General features: G+C 44.9%; 2 protein-coding genes across 4 annotated transcripts in view; both read right to left on the bottom strand.

Moving 5' to 3' along the window:
• Positions 1 to 212: 212 nt before the first annotated feature.
• On the bottom strand, positions 213 to 16598 carry LOC140281494 (uncharacterized). Of its 3 annotated transcripts, none has more exons than XM_072375923.1 (19): positions 16280 to 16598; positions 15350 to 15430; positions 14011 to 14131; positions 12837 to 12943; positions 12051 to 12277; positions 11823 to 11929; positions 10483 to 10670; positions 10103 to 10332; positions 9949 to 10031; positions 9751 to 9866; positions 9361 to 9590; positions 9163 to 9236; positions 8326 to 8391; positions 7614 to 7822; positions 6554 to 7470; positions 6389 to 6458; positions 6135 to 6315; positions 5765 to 5911; positions 213 to 2379 (listed from the first exon to the last, which is right to left on the bottom strand). In XM_072375923.1, exons 1-19 carry the CDS (start codon positions 16527 to 16529, stop codon positions 1557 to 1559), a joined length of 4227 nt encoding a protein of 1408 aa, XP_072232024.1. In that variant the 5' UTR covers positions 16530 to 16598; the 3' UTR covers positions 213 to 1556. The 3 variants fall into 3 exon arrangements, 2 of the variants coding, with proteins under 2 accessions (XP_072232024.1, XP_072232025.1); XM_072375924.1 differs by having other exon boundaries at positions 2183 to 2379; positions 5776 to 5911; XR_011909765.1 differs by having other exon boundaries at positions 2291 to 3823; positions 3937 to 5911.
• A 332-nt stretch (positions 16599 to 16930) lies between these two features.
• LOC140281498 (uncharacterized) overlaps positions 16931 to 18030 on the bottom strand; it is a 72902-nt gene continuing 71802 nt past the window's right edge. The window contains exon 6 of the transcript XR_011909766.1: positions 16931 to 16948. The gene's annotated coding sequence lies outside the window, so the exon portion shown is untranslated. The remainder of the gene's footprint in view (positions 16949 to 18030) is intronic.

Below are 18030 nucleotides of genomic sequence, written 5' to 3'. Positions count from 1 at the left end.
ATCTGAGTTCAATAGATACAATCTTTGGTCAACTTTTACAGTTATTTTAGTTTTTGCTTCTTTAAAAGTGTTTCCGACTCTTCTGGAAAGTATTTTCACACATTAATCGGTGCAGAATGAACCATTTTCATGATGATCCAGTTGGGATACTCATCTTCAGAATATTAACCAACAGAATAACAGAGAAAAAAGAAGTGAGAAAAACAGCCGTTTTATTCAACATCACACGACTTTACAGATGAACAAAAATAAAGTCCAAACAACAGCGAAACTGCTGAAAAGCTGCTGAAAAATGCTCATTAAAGGCTTTAAACTACAACCATTAAACGTTTCCTCTCCCCTGTGAAATATCTCAAAGGATTTTAAGTTCCTGTGACAGAATAAAGTGAATTTTTTCTTTATCTAATCAGTAAATTCAGTGAAAACGTCTAAGCTGAGCAGAAATAAAGGTCTGAACATCACAAAAGTAACAACCAAACTAAAGATTTAATGTTTTTATTTGACTTGTTTTAACCTGAAAATAGTTCACTTTCTTCCACTTTTAACAAATTAACAAAATGTTTCTGACTCACAAAGTTAGAAAATATTCGAGCGCTTGAGGGTTTATTTTGAGAATTCATAAGAAAAAGCTGAGATATCAGGCACTTTGGAACGACCCAAACGTGTTAAAATAAAGTTAAATCCCGTCTGAATCCTGTGAGGTCCTCCTGCAGGTGTGGAAGGATTTTCATCATCCTGTGAGGTCCTCCTGCAGGTGTGGAAGGATTTTCATCATCCTGTGAGGTCCTCCTGCAGGTGTGGAAGGATTTTCATCATCCTGTGAGGTCCTCCTGCAGGTGTGGAAGGATTTTCATCATCCTGTGAGGTCCTCCTGCAGGTGTGGAAGGATTTTCATCATCCTGTGAGGTCCTCCTGCAGGTGTGGAAGGATTTTCATCATCCTGTGAGGTCCTCCTGCAGGTGTGGAAGGATTTTCATCATCCTGTGAGGTCCTCCTGCAGGTGTGGAAGGATTTTCATCATCCTGTGAGGTCCTCCTGCAGGTGTGGAAGGATTTTCATCATCCTGTGAGGTCCTCCTGCAGGTGTGGAAGGATTTTCATCATCCTGTGAGGTCCTCCTGCAGGTGTGGAAGGATTTTCATCATCCTGTGAGGTCCTCCTGCAGGTGTGGAAGGATTTTCATCATCCTGTGAGGTCCTCCTGCTGGTGTGGAAGGATTTTCATCATCCTGTGAGGTCCTCCTGCAGGTGTGGAAGGATTTTCATCATCCTGTGAGGTCCTCCTGCAGGTGTGGAAGGATTTTCATCATCCTGTGAGGTCCTCCTGCAGGTGTGGAAGGATTTTCATCATCCTGTGAGGTCCCCCTGCTGGTGAACTGCCACCAGCCCCCTTCATCAACCCCAGCTGAACTGAACAGAACTGTTGCTCGGTAGCTGATAGCTGCAGCTCTCAGTTATCTGAAGCAGCATTGACACGACTCACTCCTTCCTTCTCGTGGTTTGCTTGGAGTCTTTAGAAACCGCTCCAGCTAATGAACGCCACGCCACAAAGCGTGCGCTAGAAGGGCTTCTGGTCTGTGTGGACCCTCATGTGACTCACCAGATACGACTTGAACAGGAACATTTTGCTGCATTTCGGGCAAGCGAACAGCTTCTTGTTGTGCGTTGTCAGGTGGGCCTTTGGGTGTTTTCCTGTGGAAAACGTCCCGCTGCAGGTTTCACAGGTGCAGCGCCGTCCTTCGCCTGCTTTGCGGCCGCAGTGAGGCGCCGGGCTTCCCCGGCCGTGGCTCAGCAGGTGCGTTCTCAGCTGTGTGTGTGAGCGAAACGACCTCTGGCAGAGCTCACACCTGTGCGGTTTATCCTTTGCGTGGACCCACTCGTGGGTCTTCAGCACCGACTTCTCTGCGAACGCTTTGAGGCAGATTTTGCACTGGTGCGGCCGGTTGCCGCGGTGACGGTCCATGTGTCCCTTGAAGCCGATGCCGGTGAGGAAGGACTTTCCGCAGATGCCGCAGCTGTGAGTTTTCTGGTGAGTCTGAAGATGCCTCCTGAGCGCCTCGGTGGACTCGGACTCTTCTCCACACACGCCGCACACGTTGTGGCGCTCGTTCACGTGACTCCAGGCGTGTTTGAGCAGCATGGCCCTGGACCCCCGCAGAAACCTGCAGACCTTGCAGGACAGCGGCGAGCTGCTGCTGAAAGGCGGAAACAGCTGGCCGCTCTTCTCCCTCTTCCTCTCAGCGCCGCTGCTCCTGTGGTCGTCGCCGTCAGACTCGTGCGGAGGCTGCAGAGACCGTGGATCTCTGAGAACGCCACCGTTGTGATGCGCCGTGGACCCGCCGGCAGGAGCTTCCCCCCTGCTTCCTCCTCCTGGAGCACGACTGCGGTGGGAACACACATAAAAGGGTTACATTTATCTTTAAAAACACTTTCTGGCTGCTGCTGCAACATAAAACAAGTGACTTTGAAACCCCGATGGATTCATCTTTAACCCTTTAAGCTCCGACTGTTTTTTCTTTTTAACATTTCAACAGTCAAACAGTCTCAAAAATAATCAGAGATGTGGTGACATCATCGATGACATCACTGCACCGCAGATTCAGCACCTTGCAGCAAACACTGGATTCTGAACACAGTTCCATGTTTTTCTGTTATTTTTTTCCTTTTTCATCCTTTTCTGAGTTCATGAACAGAAATATGAACAAACTTTTTCTGTCATTTTATCCACAGAAAACTACAGAAAATCAGTAAATAAACGTCAGTGTTTGAGAGGCCATGAAGTGGTGTTCAGATCTGTTTCATCTGTTCTCAGAGACCAGAAATCATCAGGAAGAGGGACGACAGCTCAGTGGGCTCAACATCTGTCACATCTGCCAACAGCCCCGCCCCCCCCCATCAGTATTCAGAAAAGATTTCAACCCAAACTTCTTCTCTAGTTCTGTATTTTTAAATTGATTTTCTCTAAATGTCACCCGGACATCTGAACACTTCCTGTTAGCTACGTGAGCTAACAGGAGCGTTTTGTTTTATTCTCTTCCTCATTCATTTACTGGAACATTTGGAATATTAAGACACCGACATTCAAGGGATTTTAAAATAAAACGTGTCTGTTATCCAGAGCAGAAACCAGGTTTCAGCCTGTTTTTGTCCCAGTTCTGCTACGGTGGCCTTAAAGGTCGAGTCCCCCCGGCTTTTTTTAACACGTTCACAGTGTTTTTAATGCTTTATAAAACATATTAGAAGCTAAATCACCAGCTAATCTCTACCAGCACCGACTGCTCTCGAGTGTGGGCGGAGCTCATTAGCATATTCATAGAGCCAAACTCAATTCAGTTTAAATTCAGTTTTATTTATGAAGCAAATGTCACCTCAAGGCGCTTTCAAATACAGACAGATTGAAGCCAATAAGCATCCGATTCATTGTGATAATGAATACAAAGCCAGTTAAAATAAGTGAATTAGCCAAAGGAACTCCCAGAAAGAAGCTGCAGAGTAGAGTTCAAAGCAAGACCAAGGACATGAAAACAGAGTTTTTATGGGATCAGCTGGAGCAGAACTTTAACAGTAAAATACTACAGATTTTAAAGGAGAAAAGGCTCATCGGTGTCTGTTAAAGCTTCTACTCACATTAAGCTGCTAATCGGATTAATATCAGATTATTGCTGTGCATGTAAACGGTTTCTTCTTCTCTGCTCCACTCAGAAATGGTGGAAACATGAGCCGCTTCGCTTCAGCTATCCTGGAAACGTCAAACAAAAGTCCAGCAGCTAGACTGAGCCGTGTTATCTGAATGAGCAGCGTTTTACTTATTGATCCTTATTGATCCTTACTGATCCTTATTGATCCATATTAATCCTTATTGATCCATATTGATATTAATCCCTATTGATCCTCATTGATCCTCATTAATCCTGAGCTGTTCTCACACCAGATAAGACACATAATCTGCTTATTGATCCTTACTGATCCTTATTGATCCATATCAATCCTTATTGATCCATATTAATCCATATTGATATTAATCCCTATTGATCCTCATTAATCCTGAGCTGTTCTCACACCAGATAAGACACATAATCTGCTTATTGATCCTTATTGATCCATATCAATCCTTATTGATCCATATTAATCCATATTGATATTAATCCCTATTGATCCTCATTGATCCTCATTAATCCTCATTGATCCTTACAGATCCTGAGCTGTTCTCACACCAGATTAGACTCATAATCTCCTGAGCATGTCCTCAGGTGAGGCCCAGCTCCTGGTACCGAGCTGTTGGCAGGACAACCAGCATCATTTGGTATTTTCTACCTTTGCTGTAAATCACTAAGAGGAGCAGTTCAGTCATAGTTAAACACTTTTTGATATATTTGCAGGGTTTTACTGCGAATTTCAGTGATAAACGGACAACATTTCACCTTTAAACGACACCAACGGTTCAGCTTCAGCTTCAAAACGTCTATTTTTTACCAAACTGGGAAAAACAAAAGTCTGAAGGACATTCGTGATAAAAATGAAGACGTTTTCAGCCAAAACTGTTTCCAGGTTCTTTTACTGTGGATCAAAAACCAGATAAACTGAAACCTTTCTTTACGTTAATAAGTAACCGCGACAGGATCATCAGTGTCTGTAACACGGAGAGTTATACTCCTTCCATGTATCTGTATGGATGAAAAGCAGCAGGCAGGTTTTCAGATAAAGTGCAGAAGCAGCTTCTTTGTGCTGTTATTTTCCAGCCGGCTGCAGATGGAACAGCAAAGGAATGTGAAACGTTTTTCTAACCAGTGAAACTGACTTAAACAGCTTTAAGTTCAGAGCTCGATGAAACACAAATGTGAAAACGGTGAAATTCAGGCTTTAGTTTCAGTTTATTCTGTTTATTTAGTGCCAAGTCATGTTTAAAACCACGATGACACACATGAAATACTAAAGAAATGAAAAACTGAGCAGCTCTGACACCAGCTCAAAGTTTCTTTGTTTTTAAAAATGAAATAAACTAAATAAAATAATAAAAGTCCGTCTGGTTCTCAATGGGGTCGTTTTTAATTCAGAAGGTTCCCAACTGATGATAAAAGGTGTTTAAAATCATTAAATTCAAAGGAAGGAACCTCAAAACCTCCTTTATTACTTCCTTTAGAGGAGGAAAGGGAAATTATTTTCAAATAACTCTGATTCGTGCAAATAAATATGAGGACGGGAGGATAAGAGTGCGTAACCCACGGCAACAAGCTTCAGCCTGATGCATTTTTCTTTCTTAATGATGAAGTAATACTTCAAACCTCTCGTACCAACACATTGCATTGGCTGACGGGTTTTCAGTCGGACTCTCCCAGGACAAACAGAGTATTTGCTGATTGGTCCAGAGGAGCAGACAGACTGCCTGAATCTGCACGAAAACAGCTCAAAGTAAAGCTTTTATGCAACAAAGCTCTCTGTCCACCAGTCGCCCTTCAGCCATTATGTTAATTCAAACATTCTTATTCACCGTGTTGCTGTAAAAACAAAGAAAATAGATAAAAATGTAAAAAAAAGCTGTTTTAAAATAACTCAAAACTCCAGCTACTGACTGTGGATCTGTAAGAACTGTGCTAGCCAGGAGGAGCTAAAGCTAAAGCTAGCTGCTGAGCTGTGGCTGACCTTTAGAATATGAATCGATGCACAGGAAACACCAGAAAAGGTGCCGCTGGTTCCTATAAAACACTGAAACACTGCAGAGAGCATCCTACCCAACCGAGGCCCGACGGAAACACTAAAAACATTCACATGAACTCCACCAGCTTCTTCAGCAGAGTGACCACTTGAGGGTTGATGGGCGGCGTCTTTCTGAGGGAACCTTTCCCTGAGAGCCTCGACGCCAGTCTGCGTCTGCCAGCCTCGGCGTCCGTTTCAGGGTTTATTCCCACGAATCGCCTAAAAAACAAAGGTGAGCGCTCAGAGTCTGTGTGGAGAAAACATGCCCTCCTCCCCGAGATCAAATGAAGGCTTAAATGCTGCATAAAGCAGTGAAAAGGCTTCACTGCTGCTTAATGGCTGAAGTTTAGCGTCTTCTGTAGGTTCATATGAACATGGTTTTAAGATGCCAACAACCTCCAGCTGATGAAACGTGTGTTGCTGAAGGATGTCAGCGTCTCACCTCTGAATGAATTCCAGAGTGCGCACAGCGGCGCCTTCGTACTGCAGATTGAACGTGTAATAAGTGGAGAAGACGGCGGCGAGCCCCGACAGGAAGGTGGGCCGCGTGCCCTCGCAGATGACGCTCCCCTCCAGGCTGATCATCCAGCGGCGAATCAAGCTTCCAAGTTCTTCGTTTGAAACTTTGACAAAGAGAACGCCGCGTTAGCACTGAAGTCTCACAGAGACGCACAACCCGGCGGCTCCATCACTTACCGAGAAGTATCAGCCGGGGAGTGGCGGGCAGCGCGAGAGTCCTTTCTACATCCGCTGCCGTCGACGACGCCTAAACCAAAGTCACAACCACGACAAGTTTGTTTTAACCAGGAGAGAAAAGCATTTCAACCCGTCCTTCAGGAGCGCCGCAGCGCGCCAACTTACTCTGGCAGACAGGACCAGGCCCTGCAGGTCCTCGGAGAAGTGGGCCATCAGCAGCTGGATGACGGACAGCGGCAGCTCCTGGTGCGAAAGCCGCGGCAGCACCGCCCGCACGCCAGCGTTGGTGGGCCTGCTGATGAAGAACGAGGCTATGGTTCTTCCACACTCCTCCATGGAAAGCTCCAGAGCACGAAGCACGTCCACTTCGGTGAGACGTGCAAAGTGAGCGTAAAGCCCTCTGGGCGTGAAAAGGTAAGGCCACTGCGCCCTGAGCTCTGCGACGCTCGGCGCCGCATTGATCCGGCGCCGCTGCAGACCGAAGGTCGCTTCCATCAGCTGCTCCACCTCTGCTCCGTGGGCTCCACCTGACCCCTCCTGACGGTAAATCTCCTCCATCCGCCGGCGCTTCTGCTCCACGGCTGCGTCCTCCGGCGGGACGCCGCTGGTGAAGCTGTTGGCCGCCCTCTTCAGTCCATGAGCAGGCGAGCTAAACCTGCCGTTACGGTTCAGACTATCTATTCGATTTCTCACCTGGTTTACAAGAGAGGCGCAGCCGTCGCCGAGCAGCTGGCCGTCGTGGTGCAGATCAGCGAAACTCTGCGGGTACCGGCAGACGATGTCTCTGCAGACGTTCAGGTACCACGAACGCTTGGGCTTGAGCTCGTACTTCCTCATCTCGTCCACCAGGACTCTGACCATCTGTCGACGCTCAGCAGCCGAGGGTCTCTTCCCGCCTGCGACTGCTGTGTGGATCTCCACAGGCATGAGGTGCCACGGCACCCGGAACGTCTCTGTGCGCACGGGGCCGTCCGAGCTGCTAAATGCTGCGTTTGAAAGCGAGCTTGGAGGCGCTGCGGCACCACAGACAGCTGGAGCAGGGTTAGGCAACATTTCTGGGTCCAAAGGGAGCACTTCTGCCTCTGAAAAGGGAAACAAACGGAGCCGAAACTGTAAAACCACCGAGAACAAGAACGTTCTGGGATATAAATGAATAAAATGATGCATGTGGAGGAAAAACCTGGAGAATTCACAGCAAATAGTGGAAAACATACTGTGATATTACCAGTTTTAAAGTGTCGCAACAGTCTCCGAAGCTGAACGGCTGGAAGCACGTCTCCAACGTCCTCCATCCGTAGAAATTTCAGGTCTTTCGTAGATCGAAGTCTGGAGCTCAGCAGTTTATCCACCAAAGCCCGCTGAGTGGCTTCACTTACTGCTGGTAAAGCTCTGTGGATGATGCCCCTCAGACGCTCGCTCAGACTCCCCGTTGCTCTGCAGGGAGAGAGCGGACATCACATTTTCTGACCCATTGCGCTCATTTTACATCTGCTCTATAAACGTGAGCGACCCTGACTAAATAATGGTTCATGTGACGCTCATTCAGGTGAAAAACAGGGAAAAGGCTTGTTTTCTGGCCACTGTGGGCTGCTTAAATGTGTGTGACGTTAAGGGCCACATGTGACCAGATGTTCAACTCATGCAACAATGATTCTCAGGTGCAAACACCAACTGGGACCAGTTCATGTTCCCTGTTGTAGCGGATGGTGGGAAAAGTACCGCAGAGTAAAAGGCTCCCGATTCATTTATAGTCATTTGTGTAATTTCCTTTAGTCCTCTTAGGACGAGGGTTTTAAAACCTGTCATTATCCTATTTTAAAGATCTTCTTTTGTGCCAAAATGAGCCGCCTGCCGCTGCAGCACATTACAGGAGAGGCAACGATGGAGGGTCACAGTTCACAGAAGAAGAACTCAGCTCCTGAAGTGGATGAACTCACCCTGGACTCTGGACCCTCGGGCTCAGAGACGCAGCTCCAGTCTGTGGCGTCGCAGGCGGCTTTGCACTGAAACAAATGTTTGAGCGTTAGATGCCGTGTTGAACTCATCTCAGGAGGAACATCGTCCACAGCTGATTTAATCTTAACGTTAGCAGCTGTTCTCGTCTGTGCTTTAAGGCGAGTTGAGATGTTTTAGCTCAGGCTGCTTTCAACGGCTCCACAGTTTTAAGAGAATTCAGGGCCGAGTAAGAACTACCTCTGAGAAAAGTCCTCAACTACCTGATTCAACTACCACGGCACACCAAGAGTTCACCACAGGTTCGATACACAGAAGGGTGAGAAATGAAAGGAAAAGCCAACATGGAGACTGCTTTGTGCTGCCAGAGCAGTTCCCATGTGCCTCGGGACAGACTGAACCCATCTGTGGAGGGATTGAGCCCGTTTTTAGTGTTTCATGATGGTCTGAAGTCCAAAGACTCCAGGAGAACACCTCACACGGGATATGAGAGCTGGTCTTTTCCTTTCATTTTTCACCAATCGGTTGTTTAACCTTGGCTAGTGAAGAAGGGAAAAGGGAAACTTACCGATGGCTGATCGTCGCTTCAACTCGAGAATCCAAAAAAAACGCAGTCCAGAGGGAAAAATGATCCCGATCGCACGCTTCACATAGTTCTGACCAACTAATAACCGCATTCTGATGGGTCACGACTAATCGGTGGGAGTTGGACCGCAGATCGACCGGTAAATCAAATGTTTTGCCCTTTTCATTAACGCCTGTTTGAATCCCTCCTGCATCACAGGTCTGTTGAACGGTCTGAATCGCTGTTTCACACGTACCTTGCAGACGGCCGGGTTTGATCAGAAAAGGGTGGACGACGCTTCATTGCACGGGCCTGGACCTCGCCTTGTTCCTGGAAGAGTTTTGTACCCAGATGAGAAGGCGACTTAGCTACAGTACACACAATTAAACACCTTCAGTACGTTAGCACAAAGCAGCTGAAGCCTGGGCGTTAAGAAGGAACACAAGAATCAGACCTTCAGCCGGATGTACAGGACAGAGCCCCCAGTGGACCGGATGGTCCTGCAGATCTCCTCAGGGGTCAGATTTTCTACATTCATGGCCTTAATTTTCCTTCCTTGACCAGCCAGGAAATCAAACGCTTTATGGTTCAGCTGAGGAAAGGTGGACCTCAGCAGGTCCAGGAACTCCGCCTCCTTCAGGCCAACAGGACACTGCAGCTCAAGTAAGGGATACCTCTGAAACACTTGGAGAGAAGAGCAAGAGGCGTCATCTTGTGTCTGCCTCAAATTACATCCTTTGTTTTACTTCTATCCACCCGTCTCAAACCTTCGTTTCTCAGAACTTAAGCATCAAAACAGCCCTGACAGCTGCACACATGTATTGGACACAGGCTTGAAAGTTACCGATGGGGTAGAGCGCATCGATGCTCGGGTCCTCCAGGATGCGGATCCTGAGGTCTACGAAGTGATCCGGTTCACTGCTCTGAGGTGTGTCAGGCTTCCTGCCGTCAGACGGAAGGCTGGGACACAAAAAAAGGAGACGTCAGGGATGCAGCTGGAGATCGGAAAGCTGAAGTTAGCAAGCAGCCGTCTCTGACTCACTTGGTGCTGGGTGTGGTTGGATCTTCAGCTGCGTCTTCCCTCTGAAGAGGCTCCTCCTCACTGCTCTGGAGTTTCACTCGAGGCTGAAAGAAAAGCTTCATTAGTGATGTTTTTATTTACAAGGACAGAAAGCTGTGGTAGCAAAGACCGGTACCTGCAGCCGGATGTAGACCACAGAACTTCCACAGGAACTGCGCTTCCTGAGGATTTCCTCTGGAGTTACACTCTTTAATTTCAGAGGTCTGAGTTTCCTGCCTTTGTCAAATAAAATGGTGAAAGGTCCAGCTGCCAGCTGAGGGTAGGTGGACCTCAGCAGGTTCAGGAAGTCGGGCTCCTGCAGGTCAAGAGGACACTTCAGTTCCTGAAGAGGGTACTTAGCATACACTGAAAGAAACCAGAGAGAGTCTGAGTCACAGTCTGAGCCAAACATCCATCCAGCTGTTTCTGTTCCCACTTTATCCACTTCAGGGTCACAAACGGTCCTTGTTTCAAACCCACACACCTGCTGAACATGATGAACAACTTTAAATTCACCTCGAGGAGTGACTGTCTCAACAACAGGCTCCAGAATGCGGATCTTGAGGTCCATGTGGGTGTTTGGTTCCTGCAGCTGGGTTCTGGGAGGCTCGTCCTCAGGAGATCCGAGTGAAACAGGAGCTTTAAGGCGAGACGCGGCAGCTTTTGGGCCAGTCTGCTCCTTAAATATGTGTTCTTTCAACCTGCTATGAAGAAACCGTTGAAAACATACATTAAAATGTTTATTTTATGACATTTTGTTTACTCGCAGCGGTACGTTTCGCCCGAATTCACCAAGAAGTTAGCATTCCCACGCCGTGCCGAGCCTCGGCTGTTTACTGAAGTCTGTCATGACCGGTATCGTTGTAAAGCTCTGGGTCTCCTGCACAGGGATGTAACCCAAACAATGGCACTTCCTGTCCATCAGTAACCAACCGTGAATGTCTAAAGGCGGATTTATAGCTAATGACACAATCTGATTGGCTACTGCTCGTTTCTGCTGACGTGATTCGCTCAGAAGCATCATGTGACTCTGACGCGTCCGTGTGAAGCTTTCGCAGAATCGAAAAGGCCCCGAAGAAGAAAGCAACAATTTCCCTTTGCAGGATGCAATAAAAGAGAATCTATTAGATGAGCTGAAGCGCCGTTAGGAAACCGATCTTTAATGATCACACATGTCACACATCTCAAGGAATTGAGCTTATTGAGCTTGTATTCTATGTTATTATTACCGAGGGCCTGAACATTTATTCTGTTTTTGAGCAATTGTTTCCATTACAAATGTATTAAATTCACCTATTTAAATCTTAAAATCCCGTTTTCTCACAGTGATTTTTTTGTATTTTTCCAGAATCAATACCTCAGCCTCTGTAGCACCGACTCACACCAAACTTTCCAGTTCTACACTTAGCGGTATTCTGAAGATATTTACCGAAGGGTTTCTGGATAAATCATTCCTGGCCTGATTTATGTGACATTATAATAAAAAAAGATGCAGAAAATTGATGTTTTTAAGGGTACTGACAGTATATTTTGAATTCTTAGGGAATGAAAGCAGATATGTTGAAATCCTGTAATTTTCTTTTCATCTGGTGTATAAACAAAATAAAAAAAGAATTTTACATCTGGCTTTATGACATGTTCAGATCTATCTACTGGAAATATATGCAAATGTGCGCATATTTAATGAGGTTGTGCCTAATTTGCATGATTAAACATACAAATTTCAATTGTTTTCTTTCATACTTGTGTAAGTAATCAACTGAGTAAGTTTCATGGTGACATCTATTATTTTATTTTATTAGATCTCGCCTTAACAGCTGACACCAACAAGCGGATGAGATCCGTTTTCCACTCACTTGTTTGGTTTGGTTGGATGAGGGGTGGAGCCAAGAGCCCCATCCTGAGCTCCAGCATCACTGCTCTGCTCAGGCTCCTCCAGACTGGCCGTTACTTCCTCCAGATTCTGAGGGACAATCAGTTTGTCAGGTGGCGTTAAAACATCTTCTCAGTATCAACAGTTAACAGACATCATTGTGATTTCTCTGCTGGTGAAGATCGACTCAACAAAAACTCAGACGCGGCACCTTGAGGCGGATGTAGAGGGAAGAACTCCCGGCAGCCGAGGAGACCTGCTCCGGGGTTAAGGACTCGACCTTCAGAGGGCGGAGTTTCTTGGTTCTGTCGGTTATGAAGATCTCAAAGGGTCTTCCAGCAGCCAGCTGAGGGAAGGTGGTCCTCAGCAGGTTCAGGAAGTCGGGTTCTCGCAGGCCGGGAACACACTTCACCGTATGAAGGCGATACTTCTTATAGACTGAAGCACAAAGAAAACAACGTTAGTTTGGTGCCAAACTGAAGATCTGACAGAGACCGATTCTGCCTCTGCTGTCGGTGCGTTTGTAGCAGCAGGAGGAGGGAGGGAGGGAGGGAGGGAGGGTTGGAGGGATGAGTAGAGGGATGGAGGGATGAGTGGAGGGATGAGTGGATGGATGGATGGATGGATGGGTGGATGAGTGGAGGGATGGATGGATGAGTGGATGGATGGATGAGTGGATGGAGGGATGGATGGATGAGTGGATGATGGAGGGATGGATGAGTGGATGGATGGATGGATGATGGATGGATGGATGGATGGATGGATGAGTGGAGGGAGGGATGGATCGGTCCACAGTTTACAACTAATGGTGGGAAAAACAGGATTTGTGTAAATGAGCTTTTTCAGACTTTTTAAGAACTGAATCGTGACTCTTTTGGGTTTTTTCCCTCCTTGAAACTTGTTCCAGGTTTAAAACACTGTCCAAGATATTTAAATGTTCACACAGTGCAAACATCTGTTTCAGAGCTGAAACATCCTTATCCTGCACCAGGCTTACCTTTTCTTGAAAGAACCTCAATCTGCGAGTCTTCCAGGATGCGAATCCTCAGGACGACGCGCCTCCACAGATCTGAGGTCTGAGGTCTGTCGACTGGAGGCAAAACCCTGAAAAACAAAGATCAGCAGCTGAGTTAGAAACTGTTCACGTTTGATCCAGTGGTGCGACGACAGTTTCCATTTCATGGTGTGCTTAAACTAAGAAGAGTCTCTCCTGATATATTTTCCAGTTTACAACGTCTCCTTGATGTGAATCAGCTGTTTTATTGTGACACAACTTCCCTGCGTGTGTGTGTGTGTGTGTGTGTGTGTGTGTGTGTGTGTGTGTGTGTGTGTGTGTGTGTGTGTGTGTGTGTGTGTGTGTGTGTGTGTGTGTGTGTGTGTGTGTGTGTGTGTGTGTGTACAATGTTTCTGCTGGTTATCAAAAGCTAAATCTAACACTTTTTAATGCTACTCAGAAGATCATTTAACTGACTTCACAATAATAAACACAAGTTTATCGTGTTTAACCGGCTTCAACCATGAGAAAACCTGCAGTTTTTCAGTCATTTTACATTCATTTGACTTATTGGTTTGATTATTAACACTGTAGCTGGTTTTTAACCCTGTTTTTATTAAAATGTTGAACAGCTGTGTGCGTTTTTAGTTAAAATTAATAAAAAACATTTATCTTTTTGTCGTTGTCTGTGGCATTTATAGGACCTTTAAAAGTTCAATTAGACTGTATAAGTGCCTGTTTGAAGTGCCTTGAGATGACGTTTGGTTTGTTATTTGGTGTTTTGCACAAGAAACTGAACTGAATCAAACTTTTTTAAAGGTACTGAAACCCTGGTTACTGCACGGAGTGAGCTGGCGACAGGACTGTAGTAGAAAAGGGTTTGAATATGTTTCAGAAATGTTCATAACAACACATACGAACAAAGAAAATAAAAAGATCAGTTAATAAACGTATTAAGGATTCAAACAACGATTTTCAACTTTAGAAGACGATCTGCTGCTGTGACGTGGTCGAACAAACAGAGTCTGCAGCGTTTCAACATCACTGCAAAGTATCGGTTAATATCACGAGTGGCATCAGTCACCTCACCACCTACAGCAGAAAACAAAGTGTGCAGAGACACGTCGAGTGGAACCTCTCAGTGGAAAAGTGGAACTGATTGAATGTGTCGGATAACCTTGACGTTGTTTCACGAGCCTCCTCTGTGACGCGTTGCTCCGCCTCCTCTACATCATCTTCCTCTTCCATCTGCTCCTCGGTGTTGGAAGAGGTTCCCAGACTTTGGCTGACCTCCACCCCTGAACACAACATCCACCTTAAGCACCATTTTTAAATGTCCCTGACGATGTTAATGGTATCCTAAAACACAGGGTGTACCACAGGGATCGATTTGAGGGCCCTTAATTAAACCAGCAGTTTATACAGCATGTGGTGCACCACATGGATCGATTTGAGAGCCCCTACATAAACCAGCAGTTTATACAGCATGTGGTGCACCACAGGGATCGATTTGAGGGCCCTTAATTAAACCAGCAGTTTATACAGCATGTGGTGCACCACATGGATCGATTTGAGAGCCCCTACATAAACCAGCAGTTTATACAGCATGTGGTGCACCACAGGGATCGATTTGAGGGCCCTTAATTAAACCAGCAGTTTATACAGCATGTGGTGCACCACATGGATCGATTTGAGAGCCCCTACATAAACCAGCAGTTTATACAGCATGTGGTGCACCACAGGGATCGATTTGAGAGCCCCTACATAAACCAGCAGTTTATATTACATGTTCCATGTTCAGTTCAACAGATCGTAACCTTAACTGAATCAGCTGAGCTGGAGAGGACAGTTTAGTCTTCTACTATATTCAATTATGAGATTACAGCTACAACTGTCCATTAACTGGCTCAGCATAAAACTACTCTCGTAATCTGTTACTATTTACTATTATTTTTTCATATAATTTTATTTACTCAAACAAAATAAAACAATATTATTGTTCTGGAGATTTTAGGGTTTCAGCGGCAGAAAATGTCTGTGATAAAGTCTTGATCCACCTCTCATTTCTTTAAATATCACCAGAAAAAAACAGAAAATGAGTGGTGATTGTCAAAAACAGTTAGTACCATTCGAACAAGCTTGAAAAGTGAATGTTTGGCATGACTAACTGACTATATATGCATGTACCACATCTGATTGATGATTAAGACCTAATAATGGGTCTAGAGTTGATCCATGTTGTACACCAAGTGTTTTTATACACATTTAGGACAAATAAAAGCCTGAGTTGTTGCATATCTATATATAACAGTAAGTTACCAAGTCAGTGTCTAAATATCTCAGGTTTCCCTCTTTTTCTCAGGTATTTTACATCCCCTTAAACAAAATGAAGAACATTATATCTGTATCTGTACCTTCCTTGTTTGTCTTTAATGTGCATTTGACTGAAATATTTGCATTTTCCTGCCTCTTTAAGCAGATTCTACAGTCCTGAATAGTACGGGTTAAAGTCATACTTGGTTCACTGCTGCGCTGCTCCTCTTCTGCAGGTACTGAGCCTCCTCCAGCCTCACAGAGAGAAAACAGCTGCTGGTCATCTGAAATCATTTTCATTGGTACAAAACAAAGAATTACTTCATCATTTTGAAACAACACGTATCAACAAAATAAACACAGACAATATTCATTAATCAACATGAGTATTTAGGGAAAATCTGGAGGACAACTTTTAGTTAGTGACCAACTTGTTTCGGTTTGTACCAAAGTGTTATTGAAACAGGCGTCCACAGACTGAACCGGTTTCCAAGGTGGGTGTGTTTGTTTACACGTGACACCAGCGACTGATGAACCAACAACAAGAAATGTTCATGCCTTCTATGTTGAGAATTGCTTGTATCCATTAGCTGAAACAAATATGGAAAAACTACCCCCATTTCCTGATGCTTTTAACTTAATACTGCACAAAGAACCATCACATGGTTAAAGGAGAAGGTAACGGGCAGGCCGCCATCTTTGTTTTGATTCGGAAACAGATGAACATTTTGAGAACAAATTAGTATTCGAGTGCACTAAATGTTTTGAAATCATATGTTCGAGTATTTTCTGAGTTTAAGTATATTTCAGAACATTTTTTACTGCTTTTAAAGTGCATTTTAAGCTTTAAAAGACTTGGCCCGTTGATTGAGTTTTGGGGGAAATAGTGGTTGGGCTCAATGGCTGGGTGAAAGCAAACAGAAAACTTTTACTTTGATGTTATATTTAACAAAAAGTGTGCCGAATAAATCAGCGTTAATAGTAGTTCTTATCTCGTATCCACACATGTCGGTGGATCTCACAACTAGCGACCTGACACCAAATTAAGACTTTTGTTAACGGGGTTCGTCATTGTGCGGGTTATAAAACAGGGAAAGCACAAACTGAGCTCAAACTGGCACACACTAACTGACCTGTTGCCTCCACTTTGATCTCGTGCAGGAGCTCCAGGTGTCTCCTCTGCCGCTCGATCTCCTGTCGGAAGACCAAAGCCTCCTCCTCGTACTCGGCTACAGTCATCTGCACAGCGGCTAAGATATCCTGGGCGGCTATGGTCAGTTTCTCGCAGATGATACTTCTCAGTGTGTCGGTCTTTAACATGTTACCGACAACCTGGGAGGTTTCGGGCTCCGTGGCGCCACTGCGGATGCTGCTAAGCATCATATAAGGACAGGAACATCGGTACTGGAACAAATGCGCGGGGAATGTTTCGTACGGAAGTTGTTCTACAGATTTTGGTCCAGTCGCAAATGCTGTCCGGCTGGAAACATGAGCTGTTGGCGGAAGCGCCATATGATACGTTTGATTAAATTATGTGGCCATTTCACATAATTTTGTTTTATTTTATTGATTTATTTACCTTTGTGCATATAAACTACCTCAGACCAGATCCAAAGGAAAAACTAGATCACCCCTTAGATAGTAAATAAAGACTGGAAATGCAGAAAAAGAAGCACTTTACTTTTGTTCATCAATTTATTTATTAAATTAAGAAAACTTTAGACTGGACCACATTAACCCACAGAAAAATATACGGTACCAAGTGCACTGTGCTCTTGGTGACACTGTGGTCGGTTCTGCACCTTCTTTTTTACATTTTATTTCTATTTTCCTTATTTCTTCACCTGTCACACAGCACAAGGCTCGTTGATAAAAACAGGAGACAGGTAGAGCTTCAGGGAGTAATCTCTAAAAGATTCACAGTTATTGCAAATCCTAAAAGAACTTGCAGATATGTCAAAGATATGTGGTCCAGTCCGCTTCATGCACAGCTATGAACTATTAGAGAGCTGATGCCACAGTTTGCTTAACAGTGACCAACAGGGTGAGCTTTTACCAGTCTAATTTATTACAGATCTTCTGTTAACCAAACTCTGTCACATCAGTGACCAACTAACCGGTCTGATGAAGTTTGATGTAGTTGAACCACAGTATTATAAAAATATTACATTTATTATGATACAGATATTGTGTTTCTTTGAGCCGAACTCTTTGCACACCGCTATTCGCTTGTTGGCTGACTGCGTGAAGGCATTGAATATAAATGTGATGATCCGAGGCGCTCTCTGCGTTCTCGTTATTGCCATGTCTGATATTGAAGATACGCTTCGATACACATTGCGCATGCGTGACGTCGGTGTTTCCATCTGGCTCAGAGCCGTATGTCAAACACAAATCCAAATGGAAAAGATTTATTTGTGTTCTTTGATGTTTTTACATGTAGTTTCAGGTCTAAAATACAAAATAAAGTGATAGTTTGGTTCATAAAGAAGTGTTTTGCCTCCAGTCTTTTTGTGAAGCTGCAGTTTGATACCGCTGACACGTGGTGCAGTTACACACTGCCACCAGCAGACGGCGACATTTCCCCTCAACAGCTGGTGGATCTCATTGTTTCTCAGTCGGGTTCTGATATGACGGCTTGTTTTTACTAGATAATAAGCAGTTGTAAATGTGGGAATATCAGCCTGTTCTTCACTGCGGTCACTTCATCTGCGCTTCGGACAGACACAGTCACGCTACCTACACCTGAAAATCGCGTGCCCGTCTACATCACGTATTACGGTAAAGCGTTTAACGCGTGACTTTATGGCTTTATGTATATGGGCAGATTTAAAAAAAACACTTAAAGAATCAAATTGTTTTCTGTATATTCTTTTTCCACATG

This window comes from Leuresthes tenuis, unplaced genomic scaffold, assembly GCF_036924035.1.
Source record: "Leuresthes tenuis unplaced genomic scaffold, fLeuTen1.0.hap1 SCAF_22, whole genome shotgun sequence".
Classification (NCBI taxonomy): domain Eukaryota; kingdom Metazoa; phylum Chordata; class Actinopteri; order Atheriniformes; family Atherinopsidae; genus Leuresthes; species Leuresthes tenuis.
The sequence above is the reverse complement of the archived record's forward strand: the minus strand, read 5'-3'. Positions and strand labels throughout refer to the sequence as shown.

Bases quoted from the DNA above. Each gene is read 5' to 3' on its own strand.
- LOC140281494 (XM_072375923.1), bottom strand. From the start codon at position 16,529: ATGATGCTTAGCAGCATCCGCAGTGGCGCCACGGAGCCCGAAACCTCC. The intron at 9,237-9,360 runs GTCTGATTCTTG...AAACTCTTCCAG, and splicing joins TCCTGTACATCCGGCTGAAG to GAACAAGGCGAGGTCCAGGC. The intron at 6,316-6,388 runs GTAAGTGATGGA...TCTTTGTCAAAG, and splicing joins TCCCCGGCTGATACTTCTCG to TTTCAAACGAAGAACTTGGA.